This window comes from Lissotriton helveticus, chromosome 1_2 (assembly GCF_964261635.1).
Source record: "Lissotriton helveticus chromosome 1_2, aLisHel1.1, whole genome shotgun sequence".
In the NCBI taxonomy this organism is placed as follows: domain Eukaryota; kingdom Metazoa; phylum Chordata; class Amphibia; order Caudata; family Salamandridae; genus Lissotriton; species Lissotriton helveticus.
Window position 1 is genome coordinate 364,809,718 of NC_136058.1, and position 19,214 is coordinate 364,828,931.

At 44.4% G+C, this 19,214-nt stretch overlaps 1 protein-coding gene across 2 annotated transcripts in view; it reads right to left on the bottom strand.

Moving 5' to 3' along the window:
* Positions 1-15,218, bottom strand: part of RNF20 (ring finger protein 20) — a 223,437-nt gene extending 208,219 nt beyond the window's left edge. The window contains exons 1-2 of one of the 2 annotated variants that reach the window (XM_078672289.1): positions 15,102-15,218; positions 6,091-6,233 (exon numbers count right to left, since the gene is read on the bottom strand). In XM_078672289.1, coding sequence (XP_078528415.1) covers positions 6,091-6,219 — 129 coding nt within the window. In that variant the 5' untranslated portion in view covers positions 6,220-6,233; positions 15,102-15,218. The remainder of the gene's footprint in view (positions 1-6,090; positions 6,234-15,101) is intronic. The other variant, XM_078672296.1, reaches the window with a different exon arrangement.
* Positions 15,219-19,214: the final 3,996 nt, after the last annotated feature.

A 19,214-nucleotide genomic window follows, 5' to 3' on the forward strand; every position in this document is an offset into this window, starting at 1 on the left:
AAAAGGGGTGACATACCATCAGAGCAAAAGGGGTGACATACCATCAGAGCAAAAGGGGTGACACATCATCAGAGTAATGCAGTTTGACAAGCCCCTAAGCTTTCAATGTCAATCCTGTTCATCTGAAGTATTAAACCCAATTAAAGAAAGAGCTTTAAATCTGATCGGACTAAATGAGATGGGTTGAGGGGGCATGGCCCTTATCTAAATTCCTACAAGTAGTCAATATACGATGAGAATATCCTCATGCCCCTCCCCATCGCGTTTCAGGTGGTTTTAGAAACAGTATTACACTCCTGTAAATTTACTGTTCTCGTCAAACACCTTACTGGTGCCTTTAACAACACCAACCATCCATTCTCACTCAAACAATTCATGCTCAGATGATCCTAAATTGTTTTCCCACTTCTAGACTCCACACCACCACTGCCAATGAACACTCATTTAATGTGATAACAGGCAGGCTGCTCTTCTGTGCGGAGGCAAATGGATCCCTGACAGGGGAAGACAACGGAACTGCAGATTAGACGAGTGTGACGAGAGAGAGGTGGGACACAGGAGTGGGAACGTGAGAGAGAGAGAGAGAGAGAGAGAGCGGTAGTGGAGGACACAAGAGAAAGAATTGGCTATAGTTGGAGGAAAACTGGAAGTAAGGGCTGTGTGCAAGAGGAGAATGGGGGAGATTTTGTCATATTAAAACTGTGAGACACTCCACCAAATAACAAAGAATTGGAAACAAGCTATATAGCGTTCTTTTCTAGCTTGGTGGTATAGTGTTTGCTATATTCATATAATCATCAACTTGATCGTGCATATGTTTCCCCTTTATCTTTACTCCTGAAAAGACAACTTTTATGGTCCCCTGTAACCACTTTCATAGATATATCAGCACAAAAATCTGGTCTACATCATCCCTTAGTGGAAGAAGTTCCCAAACCACCATGAATTGTTTTTTTATTTTTATTTATTTTTTTATTGATCGTTTATGTATAAATTTATTTATCTATCTATATAATCCATTTCTCCTTTTCCTTTAATACTATATTACAGCTATTATTCTATAAAGTGTTGAGTCTATATTGTGTTAAGCCCTCCTACTCTTATATCGCACATGTTATCATAATTACTGTTATACCCTTTCCTCTTCCCTCCTTTTTCTTTCCATAGTTATATTATTCTTTTTCTTTCCATGTGCAACTACTTTGATTGAATCTCTGTTACTATATCTAAATTGTTTATACTTGGTTGTATCTTTTTCAAAATAAAGTTTCTTTGTTCAAACTAAAAAACTGTGAGTCACAACTAGAGTCGAGAGGGGTAAAAGGAGGAGAAATGTGCTACAATCAAATGAGCAAGAGACAGGAAACAGTATGAAGGCCGGGAGCACTGCGAGGCAGACAAGCAAAGTTAGGGAAGAGGTGTTGTACAGATTGCTGTACAGAATTTAGCAAAACAGAGACAGTGGTGACTTGCTAGAAGAGAGAAATGTAATTCAGTAAGAGTGCAGGGATTTCAAGGGGGTCTAAGGCAGAAGAAGGGAGGTAAAAAAGTAAAGTGTAGACCCGGGGTAAGCTATGGAGAATTGATCAGAGAGATATTAAACAGATAAGTTTCAAGTTCTTTGGGGAATTTGATTTCTTGATCACCTCAGATCTAATAGCAGCGGGTGTCAGAAAGACAGTTCCAGAGGAAGTCTATTTGGCAATTTTGGAAATTTTAAATATTTTGGTTTCCCGTCTTAGCTTGTCAATACTTTTTAAGTTCTTTTTTAATACCTGAGATTTTGAGAGATGCGGAGATATTCAAGGTGATTATTATGTATGGCCCTAAAATAATATATCGTACCATTTAGCTGGAGAGGACGTCGGCCCGCGATCCGTGTAACACCGAAGTAATTTGAACACGAGAACGCATTACCTTGAATATTAATCTGAAAACAAAGAGAGTAAGGAGTATCGAATGGAAGAACAAGATGCCTCTATCTCACTAAATAAAAAAGTTGAGGGACATACCATGTACTGAATCGGCAAATACCTACGATACGTTCCCTCGGTAAAAATCAACCGAGTACAAATGAAATTCGTTTCTCCTTCTTGTTTGGATATATCTCGTTTCAGCTGAAGGACATACCATGTACTGAATCGGCAAATACCCTCGATACGCTCCTTCAGTAAAGATCTATCCAGCACAAACGAAAGTCGCGTTTCCTTCATGTTTGGGGAATTAAAGTTGAATCGCCTTGATCTACAATTACACATGGTTCATCACTTTTTTGACATCTTCCTGCACGGGCCAGGATTAGTAAACTGGTTTTAATCGACCCCTGCATACATGGGTTTGGTTGTCTGGAAGAGGTCCTGAAGAAGGTGGCCTTGTGCCGCCGAAACGCGCGTCGACCAAGTGCGGGGTCTCATAGAAGTGTCCTGAGACCTGCAAATTGGCAGGACGTTTCTGCCAATCCAGACTCAGTTCTCTTTTTTCAGACGTTGTGGTTATGAATGTAGTGAGGGTATGATTGTGTGTGACTGCTGTGACAGATTGGGAGTTACCAGGGGCATGAGGATTTGGGTGAATTGTTTTTGTGTATATAGTTATTGTCGTATTTACTTTATTATCTGTTATCCTTTTTGTATGAACCATGAAATTATTTATGAAATTTACATTTGTCAAAATGTCTTTTATGAACTAAGTAATTATGAAAAAAGATAAAAATAAATAAGCAATGATAAATAGAAAATAAAAAATTCTACATTTTTTGAAGAAAATAAACAAGACTATTTTGTATTTGTCACCTGCATTATATCAGGAATGGGATATATACTGACATTGTAATACTGTGGCCATTGAGGGAACACTGCTCTCGTTGTTGTACCTAAAATAATGTATGCCAGCTTGAATTTAATTCTGTGTTGCAGGCGATATGTGCTCTAACTTTCAGGTTCCTGACATTGGTATGGCCGCTGAATGTAGAATGGCTCTTATATGCTTTCAATAAAAGCTGAGAAGGCACCCTGAAGAAACGCTTCCATGTCTTAGTACTTACTTCCGACCACTCTGCCAACAGTACTTTGAGAAGGTTAGAATCGGCTAGGCCTGCCATGCTCCAGCTCCACATAGCCACTGCTATGGTAATCTTCAGTAACACCCCTAAACCTACTCACAGGAGTTTTACTTGAATTCCTCTTCTCCTCACACCTCCTTGTAACTAGCACTAATACTAGTATTCAGATCATTGTGATATTTTAAATAAAAAGGGTTAAGAAACATACATCGATAGTTAACTTTCAAATGTAACACAATTAACTCAGTAGAAGAGACAGATGCTGCATGCAGGGGTGAGAGTCCTTGCATGAAGATGTGCCATTTTGACTCTGTCTGACTTTGTCTGGACTGTTGTGTGTCCTTCTTCAATCTGAGCAATGACCAGCAAGTCCTTGAGAAGCTGCCACAAATCATCAGTTACCCTAGCGCCTGGCACGAGGGATCTATAGTCATCCTCTACTATGGAGGAGGTACACTTTGGGTGAAGATCATCACAATAACAGAGCACCTACTGCGGACAGTCCAGTCTGTCTAGGAGAAAGCACAAGACTGGTTAGAAATGGTGACGCCCTTGTCAGCCGGCCTGGCGAGGCTTTTGTACCTCCATACTGGGAAAGGGAAGCACAAGATCTAAAGGATACTTGAACACTACCCTAAAGCCAAATTACAGGTCTAGGAGAAGAGAAAACATCAGGTCCCTCTACACTATTCTATAGCCCAGCGAGACAGGAGCAAAGGAAACACCCGGAGTTGAGGCCTCCTTTAATAGAACCTGTAGCACACAGGTGACTGATGAAAATAGAAAACCAGGAGCGGATATTGGTTACTCTAGAACATGGGCACTCACAAACTTTAACTCTGGGGCCAAAAATATAGTCTGGTTTGTGGCCGAGGGCCGCACCGATGGGCCGGCAGGTGGGGGCGGAGTTAGGTGGAGGCGGAGTTAGGTGGGGCGGTGGAGGGGGTCCTACTAGAGTAAAAAAAATCACCACATATTCAAAAAATTTCTTGGCAGTGCTGTATTTCAAAAGCAGATGTAACTATAATGCTACAAGGAGGACACAAGAGGGTTGGTTAAGTCTGTACTGTAACGTAATGTTGCATGTATTCACATGCATTGGTTCCTCTCTTTTCTGTGCCTACTTTGACTTTGATACATTCAGAATTATTTATTGCACCATGGTGGGCAATGGGCAAAACGCTCATGTACACACACACACACACACACACTTTCATAGACATACAATTATGTATACGCACACACTCACTTACAAACACACAGTATTTGAGGCAGTTCATGGTTTGTTTTTTTTACACTTACTGGGGCTGTAACTCCCCTCCTATGTATTTTAAGATCCATATAGGTTATAATAACCTGGGTAGCAGGTGCGTAAAGGGCTTCGGCTTCAGCCCCACACCACCCCCACAACCCCACCCCATTGTGTGTCTCAACCCGGGCTGGCACAGCTCGAGCTGCTGTGGGCTCCGCTGGGCGGTGTCTGCAGTCTTATCTCCAGCATGCCCGAGTTGTTCACAAGTCTTTAGCGACCATTTGTATATTTACATACCTTTGTAAACTGGTTACTCATGCTTTTGTGGTTCCAGTACCCCCTGGGACCCACACTCTGCCTTATATTTATATTTTAAATTTACTGCTTTAGTGTGCGAATGTATTACATGAAAAGGATTATAAAATAGGGATGCCATAAGAGAAATGCCAGCCATGTGTCTAAAGAGTCTGCAAAGACCTGGTCTTGACACTTAAGGACCCAGGGATGGTGGGCGGAACACCCCTGCCAAGCCAGCGGTAGCCACCGATGGCCCGGCGGGGGCGATCCTCCCGCCATCCATGCGTGATTGACCCCAGCCATATGACTATGGCTGGGGGGTCCACGGCGGACGGAAAGACCGTCCAGCACTTTTCCGCCAGCCGACTCGTCGACCGGGCGGAAAAGGGGTATAATATGGTGTCGGTGTCTGCAAGACACCGCCATCCATATTATGTTGCCGCCATGGAAAGGCATGCAGTTCTTGCTTTTGGGGCCCTGTTGAGGGCCCCCAGAGTGTTGGAGGAGTGGGGGTGCACCTGGGGGGTACCCATGGTACCCCCCCACATTGCAATGCATTACGTGGCAGGCACCACGTGGTGCCTGCCATGTAGTGCATGGCAATGCTGTGCACAGTCCTTTTACATTGCGAGTGGGTCTGCAGCCAACAGATCCACCCACAAAGTAAAAGGCACAGGAGGTTCCCGCCAGTGTGGGGGGCGCATCCTAATACACATGGCGGGTCTGCCGCAACTTCGGAGGTCGCTCCCTTGCGATGGCGGGTGGCATCGTAATGGAACCCTAAATAGGGTTATAAATAAAAAGTATGTATTCATTTGTAATGTGGCTTTTCTATCTTTGTTCCCTTTAATTATCAGTCATGGATCATTCTGGCAGCCCTAAAACACAACTAAACGCGCTTTCTATTTAAATGTGGTGTTCCAAGTATGCACAAATAAGTGCCGAAAATATATCTTTAGGGGACTGCTTATTTTTGTCCATCTGGGACATCAAAATAATGAGCTGGGAACCCTAATCATAAGACTGGAACTTTGTTGCGGGATCAGCACATTTTATTTATTTTCTACACCCTCGATCCCTGATTAATGCCATAATAGCAATACTTTAACTTAGATCATAAACCCTACGCCGCCAATAACATGCTGAGTAACTTCAAGTGTCTGCGAATGCACTCTGCATTCAGACAAAGGTCTGTGGGCCGCCTAGGAAGGTCTGCCGGGCCATACTAGGAGCACCACGGCTCTAGAAAAAGGAAATGGAGAAAATGTATAACAGGAGCTGTGGGATTTGTGCACTTCTACTCAATTATACAAGAACGTTATGTGAAAACAGCTTAAACTGTTCGAACTTGTTAGGGGGAAATCTGGAAACAAGACCCCACAAAAACAATAGTGGGACTCTGCGATGACGTGCACACTGGAGAAACAAAGACAGATTGAAAACATTGGATTTAGGAAGTCAAGTCCAAGAATGCACATACCGTGGATGAGACTCCACCAAGTTTGATAGTCTCCACTTTGGTACCAGAGTCCTCGACCGCTGCTTTCTTTTCGGGGGGACCAGAGGTGCCCCCATCACTGCTGGACCGCTTGCTGCCAATCCCCGACATCCTGCTCTGTAAATCTGTAAAAGAGTAAAACACAACTCAAGTAGTGAGATACTTTCCAGCTGAGAGCCTTCAGAGTGATTGGATATGCTCTCAAGGCATATTCCGGGTTCATCAGAAACTACAGGAATGTCTTAATTAAGGCTCCCAGTTTTCCGTTTTTACTGGTGTTTACAGATAAATACAGACAGAAAAAACTGATTGGATTTATTTTCAAATATTTAAAAATACTGAAAATAGGTTTTCTTTTGGACGATTCTCACTACTGTTAATCATGCGTGCTGGTCAACAGCTGACTGACACATAGCCTAGTTTAAAAAAAAAAAAAGGTTTCCTTGTGACCCTAGTTTAGCTGCTTAAGCTGTTCTACAATGCAAATGATTGCAGATGACTGCATTGTATTGTAAATGGCTATAACTCATTGGACATTCAAAAATGAGTAAACATTTTTCGGTTAAATAAACGTTGAAATATGCGCATTGCAGCTTCATTTTTTACACTAAGCACAGCATAATTATGAATATGTACAAATAAAATTAGCTAAAAATAAATATGGATAAATACAGACGAAATTGTAAATATATATATATATATATATATATATATATATATATATATATATATATACACACACCATAAAACCGGGAGCCCTAGTCACAATGAATTCTAGTGTAGTTAGTTGTGTTACTGCTGAAGATGTGAAGCATCAAAACTTGGAGGAGAGGTGGGTGATGTGCTACTGTAAATAAAAGTTTGGTATGCCGATTGCTCTGGGTCAACATTCACGGTCTCTTCCATTTACTTTACAGAAGATATATATTCGAACCTCATCTAATACTTTAAATACAAAGAATGTCAGAAAGAGTGAACCTTCCCTCCTCCCAGCACACACACAACACCATAATGAATGGATCTCCTTTGAAACAGCAAATACACTTCGATTGGACCTATTGAAAAGGTTTAAGTTATTAAGTCAGTCCATATGAACTATAATAATGAACGATATTTGTATATATAAAAAAAACAATTTACATTAAATATAGAGTGTACAGTAATAATTTTAAAACAATTGGCAACATTGTTAAATGAATAGCTGTTTCACATAACGTGATACGGCCACAGTTACAAAAGTGCATTAAAAATACATTCAAAATCATATATAACTAAATCTTGAACCACCGTCCTACAGGACGCAGATGAATGCTCTTGCCTCCATAAAACTGCACTATAGCAAACGAAGATGTCAAAGCTCATCTGGCGCTTTCCAATAACACAGGCATTTTTTCCTCCCCAGCAATTTGTGCATAATTTATTTCCTCCATCTAACCTCTGTAGTATTTGGTCCAGTCCCAGATGATGCCTTGTGCCAAATACCTCCAAGCCAACAAAAAGATCTAGGCGGGAGATACCAATTTTGTTTGTGGTGCATGCTTCCAGAAAACATAGAGGTGTAACCATTGAACTAAACTGCCAAGGCCTTATATTTTAAAGCTTGTTGGAACTGGTGGGTGGGTAGAACAACTACTGTCACCCACCACACTTTGCATCACATCTCCAGACAGGGCAGCTCCGTCCTGAAGAACATAATGTAAGACACACTGAAATCACTGCTGTGAGAAAGGTCATGTTTATGTCACCACTCTGCTAATTATTATGCTAGTAAGTAATTGCATTACCTTATCGTCCCCTCCTCCGCCTCCCTTCATTAAGAGAGGGAAACGGGCTCATGGCAATGCAAGTACCAGTAAGTCATTGAAGCAAAACCTGAAAAGGCATACCTCTTTTGGGTCACAGAATTTCGGCAAATATGAAATCGTAAGCGTGTAACAACATGCTCATATGCTGTTCATGCATGCTTTGAAAGAAACCTCGTGCTGCATCATGAAATGTGGCTACATCGGACAAATGTAACGAAAAAAAGAGAAGCAAGGACATAATAGCCTTATATCAAGTCATTTAAGAAAGAAAAAGTTTAACTAGCGTCGCTAATAAGAAAGTGACCCCGTATGATCCCAGTTTATTCCATTATCTGCAGCGATTCACCAATGTAAACAATGAAGATAGAATCACACGCCACAATGGTTCTCCTCTTACACGGAGCCCCGTGTGAGATGCCTGTAATGCTGAGCTTAGCTCGCGTTACCACTTTGACGTGGGTTTGGCTCGTGAGTTTGACTCGCGTCTATATCACGAGCCAAAGCCTGGGACTAGTATTGTTTCCTATTAAAATGTATACCCACGAGCCACGGCCCGTGCATACTATGTTGTGGTTCAAACTACTTCCCTCGTGCATGAACGCCTGAGTCTTTCCGTTAGCCATTGTAACCACCGGCTTCACGGAGACCAGACGTTCATGACGGGTGGAGTTACCTTTCAGAAGAATAAACTTCACTTACCGAATTTCCTGCTTCTTCCTCATTTATAACATATTTTGGCGACGATCGGGAGACTCCACCCCACCCACGCTGATCTTTTTCCCCGATTCAGCACCTCGTCAATTGGTAAAAATCTCATTGGTCGGATGAAGCTATCACTTTCCCAATCAGCGGAGTTGCTTTCCTAAACGTCTTCTACCAGCAACTCTTATTGGGCGGTTTCAATCCCCTTCAACACGACCAACCTCATTGGATATTCCTTCGTGCAACTTTATTGAGGTATCGTGTGAAGACTGTTTACAAGACACGATGACAAGGTACTGTTTTATTTGAAAATATTCCTTGGATTAAGCAAAACCCCAACGATACGCACGTTGTAATTGAAAACATTGCGTGTCACTCCAGCGACACGCACGCTTTCGACTTACAACGCTTTTGTTATTTAAACAATTGCTTTTAAACACTTATGCGTGTCATCTTCAACGATACGCACGTTATTAATGGACCTAAATGTAACCATTGCGTGTCATAGTTGGAACTACAGTTAACCATTATATGTCATTTCAGCGTATCACTGCAGCGATACGCACGCTTTTCATTTTAAATTAGCATATTTACAATGTTATAGAATTAGCATATTTACAACGTTATTGATGAGTTTAGAAACTTAAACTCCTTATTTAAATCACATATACTCATTTTAAAGCTGAATACTTTGGTAGTATTGATTGTGATTTTAATATTTATTAACCTTTTACTTCTGCATTGACTTTGAAAATGGCTAATAACCAATGGCATCAGATTACCCAACCCCCACCTTTCCTGGACAAACCAGGCACTCCAAACATAATTTGGTCTGAGTGGTTCGGGTTGTTTGAGAACCATTTAGTTGCTATTGATGCCGCTGATTATTCTGACAAAAGAAAATTCGCTATTCTCTTTGGTTGTTTGGGACAAGCTGGCCAACGAATCTTCAAAAGTATTGTTCCTATAGCACCCCCCATTGTACAAGATGAGAGTGGGGATAATCCTTGGAATGTATACACTGAAGCCATCGCAAGATTAAAAAAACAATTTTGTGATGAACCTAACATTATGCTAGAGAGGCACAATTTCTATGCCAGAAAACAAAAGGAGAATGAGAAGGTGGAAGAATACATCGCTGCACTCAGAGTATTAGCAATTACTTGCAATTTCGAACCGTCCCCTGATAAATTTATTAGAGACCAGTTCGTATTTAATTGCGCTTCAAGGAAGATTAAGCAGAGAATTCTGGGGTGCAAGAATCCATCTTTAACCGAAGTCATAGACCTTGCTCTTAGCATTGAACGTTCTACCCTAACCAGCAAAGTTGTGATGGATCAACCAAAACAAGGAGTCAATGCTATAGACTGTCATGACTCTGATGAAGAAGAAACTCTGTGTGCCATTTCTAATAAAAACAGAGTTCAATACAGTAAAAATACCCAAAAGAAAAAAACATTCTTTTGTTATAGGTGCGGATCAAAAGACCATATTGGAAACGCTCCAAATTGTCCTGCACTCAAGAAGCGGTGTTCTATTTGTAAAAAAATTGGACACTTTCAAGGGGTTTGCAGATTCGCCAAGAAGCCCCCCAATGTTAATATGGTAGACTTTGATGCATGTTCTGAATCTTTTAAGAACATTGTTGTAACTCTTGATTCTAATGGTGATATTGATTCCATTAAGGGTCCTCTATGCACAGCTATTATTGATAATGTTCACCTTCAAGTCATGGCAGATTCAGGCTCCCCGTATACTATTCTTAGAGATTCAACCTTTTATGAAAAATGGGACAAAAGAATTGAATTGATTGAATCTGATGTTAACCCACTTGCATTTGGTGAGAAGAATATTAACATGCTTGGATATTTCGAAGGATTGGTCCAATGTCTGGGGAGGGAGACCGTCACTAAAATTTATGTAGCAGAAAAAGGTAAAGACATCGTGGGCTGGAAAGATTTAGCCAGGATGGGTCTTTATTTAGTCCCCGGTGATGAGAATCCCATCAAAGTTGGGAAATTACCTACTGTTAAAACTGATTTACCCATTGCTGTAGTTGATAATCATAATACAGAGGTACAAGAAATTATATCAGAATTTAAACCGGTGTTCAAAGAAATGGTAGGGAGTGTCAAAGGATTTGAACACAAGATTAGACTGATACCCGGAGCTCAACCAATAACACATAAAGTTAGAGCAGTTCCACTGAGCGTCAGGTCAGAATTAAAAATAATGTTGGATGATTTGTGTAAACAAGGTATCATTTCTCCCATCAATTCTTCACAATGGGTCGCACCAATTGTAGTCGCACGTAAAAAGACAGGTGAAATCAGATTATGTGCGGATTTACGCTCATTAAATAAGAACATTATTATTGACTGTCACCCAATTCCAAGAATCCACGAGCTTCTGGCTAACATAGGCGACGCTAAATGGTTTTCATTGATCGACCTGAGGTCAGCATACCATCAGGTGCCTTTGACGAAGGAATCCCAAGAACTTACTTCTTTTATTACTCCATTCGGAGCTTTCAAATTCCTTCGCCTCCCTTTTGGTTTAGCGTCTGTTGGAAGCGTTTTCCAGAAGCTGATGGATGTGATGTTCCAAGGAATGACAGGTGTACAGGCATACCCGGATGATATCTTGATATTTGCCAAAACATTAGACGAACATAACATTATCCTCAGGAATGTGCTTTCAATTTTGATGTCTAGAAATATGACAGTTCACTCAAATAAATGCAAATTTGCAGTTAACAAGATTGATTATCTAGGACATACAGTTTCTGACCAAGGTATCACTCCCAAGTTTTCAGTCATTAGAGCCATTGAGGATGCAAAGCCCCCTCCTGATAAAGACGCCTTACGTTCCTTCCTTGGACTAGCAGAATATTATGCAAGGTTTGTCCAGTCATACTCACAACTAGTTGAACCTTTAAGGAAACTTTTGAGGAAAGGATCTAGTTTTGTTTGGACTCAGGAGTTAGACAAGGTTTTTTGTGAGATCAAGAAGTTGATTATTTCTGCAAAAGCCATACATGCCTTCAGGGAGGATGCCATCTCCGTTATCACTGTGGATGCAAGTATTTCGGGTCTAGGGGCAGTACTTACACAGAAGGTTGATGGTCAGGAACAAACTGTGGCGTTTGCGTCTAGGGCACTTAAAGAATTCGAACAGAGGTATAGTACTATCGAGAGGGAAGCCCTGGCTTGCGCATGGGCGGTCCACAAATTTAAAATGTACATTTGGGGTAGGAGATTCGAGTTGGTCACGGATCACAAGCCATTAATTTACATCTTTAATAAATCCAATTCAGCGTCCATGTCAGCACGACTGATGAGAATAGTCTCAAAGTTGCAAGAGTTCAACTTTTCTGTTAAGCATATTGTTGGTGGCAAGAATTTTCGGGCTGATTGCCTATCTAGAATGGCTATGGACAAGGATGATGAGGAGGATTTTCTTGTGGAGGATGTCGAATGCGTAACCTTTGTGGATGCAGTGGATGAAATTAGTGATGTGATTTCCGAGAAGGATTGGAAAGAAGCCACTACCTTAGACAATGTGTTGTTAAAAGTTATCGAATTTACCACCCGTTGCTGGCCTGAACCTAGAAGTTTGAGCGGCGATCTACGCAGTTTTGCTCAAATTTCTGAGGAACTGTCTGTTGAGAACGGCGTAGTACGAAGGGGTGAGAAATTTGTCCCGCCTTTTAAATTGAGAGAGTCTATTATTAATAAGGCCCACCAAGGGCATTTGGGGACAACTAAAACCTCCATGCGCATTAAACAACATTATTGGTGGCCCTCAATAGATGTCCAGGTTAAAAATTTGATTGACTCTTGCCCAGAGTGTTTATTATCCGACAAACATTGGCGCACATTGAAAGTCCCTCTTCATCCGACGGTTTTTCCTAACTCACCCTGGGAGAAAGTTGGAATAGATTTTTCAGGGCCATATTCCATTCTCCAACAAGAGAATAAGTACATTATTCTTTTGGTGGATTATTTTTCAGAGTGGATGTACTTTGATTTTATTAAATCTCCTGATTCAAATTCCACCATAACCTTTCTCAAGAAAGTGTTTGAATTAGAGGGATCTCCCAAGTTTATCGTCACAGATAACGGGACTCATTTTGTCTCGGATAAAATATGCAAATTTTTGGAAAAATTGGACATTAAACAACTCAAAGTCTCTCTTTATTCTCCAGCTTCGAATGGTCTTGTCGAGAGGGGGAATAAAGTGATCAAAGAGGGTGTCCAGACGGCGATTTCTTGCGGTTACAGTGTAGATGAGTTCATAAAACAAAAAGTTTGGCACTATAATACCTCCCCTCATTGCGTAACTGGGGTCTCCCCATTTTCATTACTGAGAGGTAGAGAGAATCGTTCTGTTTTATTTCCTTCCTGGTTGCACCAGGACTCTGCCGGTAAAACTATTGATATAGATTCTGTCAAGAAATCTGTTCTAGAAAAACAGTGTCAAATGAAGTTACAGTTTGATGGCACCTCTGATGGTAAATTGGTGGACCTGCTGGCAGGTGACTGGGTTTTAATCAAGAACCCAGGTAGAGTAATTAAAGGACGTTCAAAATTTTTTGCACCTGTTCAGGTAATTAAAGTGAGTAAAGGAGCAGCCTTTCTGGGAAAAAAGGGTTGGTGGAACAAACGCCAGTTAGTGAAAGTCTCTGATCACCAAGCAGAAATTATCAAAAACAGGAAGTATAATGATAAATCTGGTAATTTGGATTGGAGTTTTTGGATGGATGCGCCTTCTGTTTCTGGTGTCCCTAACCATTCTTACTCACAAAACCCTCATTCTTCGGAGCAGCTTCCTGAGAAGGGTTCACTGGATCCTCCAAACGTTGTCATTAACCAAGATACCCCTATTCACATGAAAGTTTCTTCTTTCGGCAGGCACATCAGGGCTCCTGAGAGGTATAACGAATTCATTAAATTCTAGACTTTTGTCTACTTGTATTTAGCACATATTAATTTCCTGTGTTTTCTCTTTTATTTTGTTGTAAGGGGGAAGGTGATGTAATGCTGAGCTTAGCTCGCGTTACCACTTTGACGTGGGTTTGGCTCGTGAGTTTGACTCGCGTCTATATCACGAGCCAAAGCCTGGGACTAGTATTGTTTCCTATTAAAATGTATACCCACGAGCCACGGCCCGTGCATACTATGTTGTGGTTCAAACTACTTCCCTCGTGCATGAACGCCTGAGTCTTTCCGTTAGCCATTGTAACCACCGGCTTCACGGAGACCAGACGTTCATGACGGGTGGAGTTACCTTTCAGAAGAATAAACTTCACTTACCGAATTTCCTGCTTCTTCCTCATTTATAACAATGCCATAGCAAAAGGATGAATGGCTGTCCATGACCCGGGCTAAGTCTGGTCTGTTCCGCAGGTATCAATTTTAAAGTAAACCGAGAGAAGGGGAGGGTGCGTGAGCACGGCAAGCAGAGAAGTTTAGCTTCCACTGATAAAGGGAGAAGAGAGATGTGTGGCCTAAATGCATCATCTTGATTTTGGCTCCTAAAACTCAAGGTGATACATTCCACATTTTAAACATTCAACAGAAGGCAGACAATTTAGAGGTTTGCAACATGAACATATAATCCCTGGCAGTCGAGTGACATGGGGGTAACTAACATTTCCTTCACATATAACTAGAGTATTCATGTTTCTGGAATAAACACACAAGAACTCGCACCGAATGCTTTACTGGGGCTGCAGTCTGGTGCTAAATGCAACAGTGGTGCCGTCTAGATGCAGTGTTGGTACAGTATCAAGGGACGTGTTTACTGCAGGCCTCGGAGCACTGCGGGTGCAAAGCTTCAGACCAGAGGCAATGTTGATGCACTTCTAAACAAAATACGTTTTCTGTAGTGGATGCCGAGCAGGGACACAGCTGGCTGCAAGGTACACTGCAAGTGGGTGTATTGTGGTGCAGTACTTGTAGATTGTATAATGAAATGTTTAGTGTAAGATGCAGTGATGGCACATTATTGTTGTCAGTTGCACTGAACACACTGGTCCAATGTTTGGTGCAGTGACAAGTGCAATGCTCGACTGGTCTAGTGCTAGAGGCAATGCTTGGAGTGAGCTGCAGCGTTAGATGCATGCATGCTGCCGCGGTAGCTGCAAGAGAAGCATGCAGGTGCAATGACGAGGCCTCAGTGTCTGCACAGCTGGTGCTCTAATAAATGCAATATTAAGTGCAAAGCTAAAAGGTGTCAATTTAGATGCAATTCTCGGCCCAGTACTTTCTACTTCTGGACGTAGCATTAGTAATGTGGTAGTGTTCGACTTCGAAGCATTTCTGGATCTAGAGGCACCTCGGTGGGTGAAGTGTGGTACCAGCTGCAGTGCAGCGCAGGTGCTCGCTGCATACCGTTCTGGAGATGGTGCAGCGCCAGGGACAACGGAGTGTGACGTGCTGGGAGTAATGCTGGTGGTAAGGGGGCCACCTATCTGCTACTTACACGGTCCGTCGGTTACTACAGGTTAACGTCGATTGCCGGTTATCGATCTTTTCACAAACGACATTTGTCCCCAGCTCCAGTACTTCCGGATCACATGACAGCCAATCCCAAGCCTGAATACATTCAGCCGAATAGAAGTGGGAGGGACCCGTAGTGGGTAACATGAACTAGGATTGGGAAATCCCTTGTCTCTGAAGCCAATCCTCAACCGCCGCACAGAATTCCGAGGTGCTGATTGGTTGCGCGGTGCGCACGTGCTACTGCGAGGTACACAAACGACGATCCGTTCGAGCCGAGCATCGCCTGTAAACAATGTAGGCCAGACGGGCGCTGGCTCGGGACCAAGGCTGAGTCAGCGGTGACTCCTGCCGGGTTTTAGAAGCGACAGCAGGTGGTGTGTAGGAGCAATGTCAGCTAAATGACTCCGGGCCGTTGCTGGGACCTTTTTGGGCCTGAGCAGAAATGGAATGGTAGAGCACCCCCCCCCCCAATTTGCATATGGCGTGACATAACATTGATACGATACATTGACTATTAATTCTGTGGCGTTGTTAGAGCGATTTTGCATGAAGCACATTTACTGATGCAACATCAACAGAGACATAAATAATTGCATTGATAAATAGGTTCAAATATTTTTAAAATATAATAAGTGGAAATGCATATTATTGACTGGGGGAGAAAGCTTGGCCCAATTTCTACAAACTATATATCTTTGCTCCAATGTTAACATTTATTCCGGGCAAGTAATTTATTCTATTCATAGGTATGTGGTATTTATATAGTGTGAACCAAACACAAAGGGATTGAAGAGCTGTACTGGGTTAAAGACACAGTACATGTGTGTGAAAAGGGGTATGTGCTTAATGGACTGTTATAACATCATGGTATGGTGAACTTTAAAGAGGTCAGCATTCAGCGGTTTCCTAAATTGGAGCTGGGTTAGCAATATGCTGAGGGATATAATTCCAGATCATTGGTGCATCGATGGAGAAGATCTTTTGCTTTGTTTTTTGCACTTCTTAGTCATTCTACTGAAGGTGTCCTGGCTGTGGGTGTGCCCAGAGACCCCTGGAAATTGTAAACTTGACATTCAAGTTATCAGGGGTGCTGTACTCCAAAAGGAGACTAAGGAGTTCCATCAGGGAGAACTGATGTGGTCATTTTATTCCAAGCCTTATTGAGGCATGATGAAGCATGTAAAATACCCTTAAGGGGTGGTAAACTGGATTGAAATTCCAATGCAGTTTTCCAGACAACCAAAGGCGCAAATGATTTTTGATCAAGAAATATATAAAAAGAAACAGAACAGTTGAAAACTAGAGTCCTATGGAACGTTTCACTCAAGTCACTGTAAAATAAAGCAATGGGATTGAGCGAGGTCACTCTTGAGTTCTGATAAATTCAAATTTCCATTTAAAATGGTACTAGGGGGCGTGGCCACGATGACGGGGGGCGTGGCCAAGATGGCGGCGAGAGCAGACCTGTAACTTCGCTGCTCCCGCCGACGGCCTTACTAGAGCACCGGTTCCGGCGCTCCGGAGCTTTCCTTGCCGGTTCCATGAGTGGCCGGGACTGCGGTAGAAGAAGAGCGGGGCCAGAGACCGTGTCGCGAGGGGAGACCCGCATCCGCCCGGCTGCCTGGCGCTCGTGAGCTGCGGAGCGCCCATCCCTCACCGGGCCTGCGGCGAGGCCCTCCCCGAGCCGGAGTGAGGGGCCGTGCGGCGGAACCCGGGCGCGGATGGTGCAGGACTGCGGCTGTGTACCCTGACTGGCGCCGGCGGCGAGGAGACACCGAAGCTGTGGGCACCGCTGGGGAGGAGTGTGACGAGACCCCAGGGCAGCTGAGAGGAGCGGCAGAGCTGCGGAGCCGCGAGGGGATCCCAGGAGCCGGAATCAAGGCCCGAGGTGAGGCGGAAGCTGCTGGTAACTCGGCCAGTGAGTGGCGGCCGATGAGTGAAGCAGAAGAGGCGCCCTTCAACAGAAGGACCCGGGTGTGATTGCTGAGGCGGACCGGGAGTGCGGAGTGAGCCCTGGCTGCATCGCCCGAGGGCAGTAAGGAGTCCCCGTGGTGTGTCTAGACCTTTGAGTGGTGCTGGCCGGTATCGAGGGCCACAGCTGAGGAGTGGACAGTGCTGGTAGCCCAATGAAGTGAGGGACGGAGCGGGAGAGGAGGCCAGCTGACCCGTGGGCTGTAGCACGGTGAGGAGGACGCTGCGGGGACTGAGGCGGCGGTGGTGTAGAGGCCTGGAGGAGCCATCTTGTGAGAGTAAGGGAGCGCCCGACCGCCCCAGTACTTGCGACGCCAGTGGGGAGAGGACGGACGGAGGGTCCCAGCAGCGAGCGGGAGTGAACACAGTGCCAGCTGCGACAGAAGCGGCAGGGTAGCAGCGCGGACGCCGCGACGGTCTGGAATCGCCCTGCAGGAGCGGCGGGGGGAAAGGCCTAGACCTCGCCACAGAAGGACACCGCGACTCCAGGCCCGAGGAAAATAGAGCAAAGTGCAGACGGCGGGTCCGAACCCATCACAAAAGCGTTTTTGGAGTCCCTCTTTACGTCCCTGCGACATCCACACTTTCAAAACTGAATTCACTAGCGAAATCAAAGAAGTCCGGCGGGATGTGGATGGTCTAGGTAAAAGGGTGGCGGACCTTGAAACCAAAAGCGACAACAAGGACACTGAACTGGCGGCGCTGCAACAAGAAATCATCCGCCTACACGACCAGCAGGTGGATCTTCAGCTCCACATGGAGGATTTGGAGAACCGCTCGAGACGACATGACATCCGCATTCGCAATGTAGCCGTATCAGAGGCTACCCAGGACGTGTTCCGCTATGCCCGGGAACTTTTCAACCATGTACTGGGGCGCCCATTGGACTCGACCCTCCTACTCGATAGGGCGCACAGAACGGGTCCTCCCAGAGCATCGACGGCGCCCCCCGCCCGGATATACTGGTGTGTGTCCAGGATTTTCGTACCAAGGAAGAGATACTGCAGAGGGCACGACAGAAGCACCCGCTCTCATTCCAAGGCACGTCGCCCTTGCTTTTCCAGGACTTGGCGGCCCTCACACTACACAAGCGTCGTCTGTTCAGGCCAGTCACTTTCTACCTACAACAAAAGAAGATTCCATACAGCTGGGGTCACCCCTTCCGTCTAGTCTTCAGGCTGGAGAACAAGCAATACCAGCTGCGGTCGGTTGCAGAGGCATGCCGTCTGCTGGGAATTGAGCAACCGGAGGACGAGGACGAGACTCAGAGAACCACCTCAGAGACAGGGGACCGCAGGCCACAATGGCGCCAACAACGGCGACGGAAAAGAGTGACGAAACCTCCAGCGACAGAAATTGCGGAGGGCCAGCGTGCAGCACTGGAGGCAGTAGCTATTGATGGGGGTGCTGACCCCACAGGGTGAACGACCTAAGCTGATCTGGTGGCATAACTACCCGTTCTATATAGGTTGCCGTCGGCGGGAGAGTGATCCCGAACGCCCTAGTACAACTACCCTGTGTTGAGAGACATTTTCCATTCATCTTTGGATGAAGGACTATCAAAGTTTGTATCTTGGGTTTGTGGGGGGTTGGGGGGTTGTCAAGGGTTTTGTTCATGGTGGGGGGGGGAGTTGTTGGTAAGGGGGGCAACTCCGGATCCGAGTGAATGTTGGCATGAAAGGGTGCGGCGCGCTGCGAAGACCTGAGGGTCCTGGGTGGCCGGGGCTACTGCGAGACGGGCCATGGCTGAAGTTTCGGCCGCCGGGTGTTTTCTCAGAGCGCGGGTGGGGAGAAACTCTTTATGCCTGCGACTGAGTTGTGTGTGCTCACGTTGAATGTGCGTGGGCTTAACAATCCTGTTAAGAGGCGGGCGGTGCTGTCCCTGCTAGAGAATTCGAAAGCATATATCTGTCTCCTCCAGGAAACGCATTTGCTAACTAAAGATTGTCATAGGCTTAAGTCCCGCCACTTTCCTACACAACTTTTCTCATCCACAACCACAAAGACTGCTGGGGTGGCGATCCTGGTCTCCAGGCGATTTAAGGGGGAAGATGCTACACCGGGGGACAGAGATTAAAGGGCGACTCCTATCCTGCAGGTTCTCACTGGGAGCTCACACCTT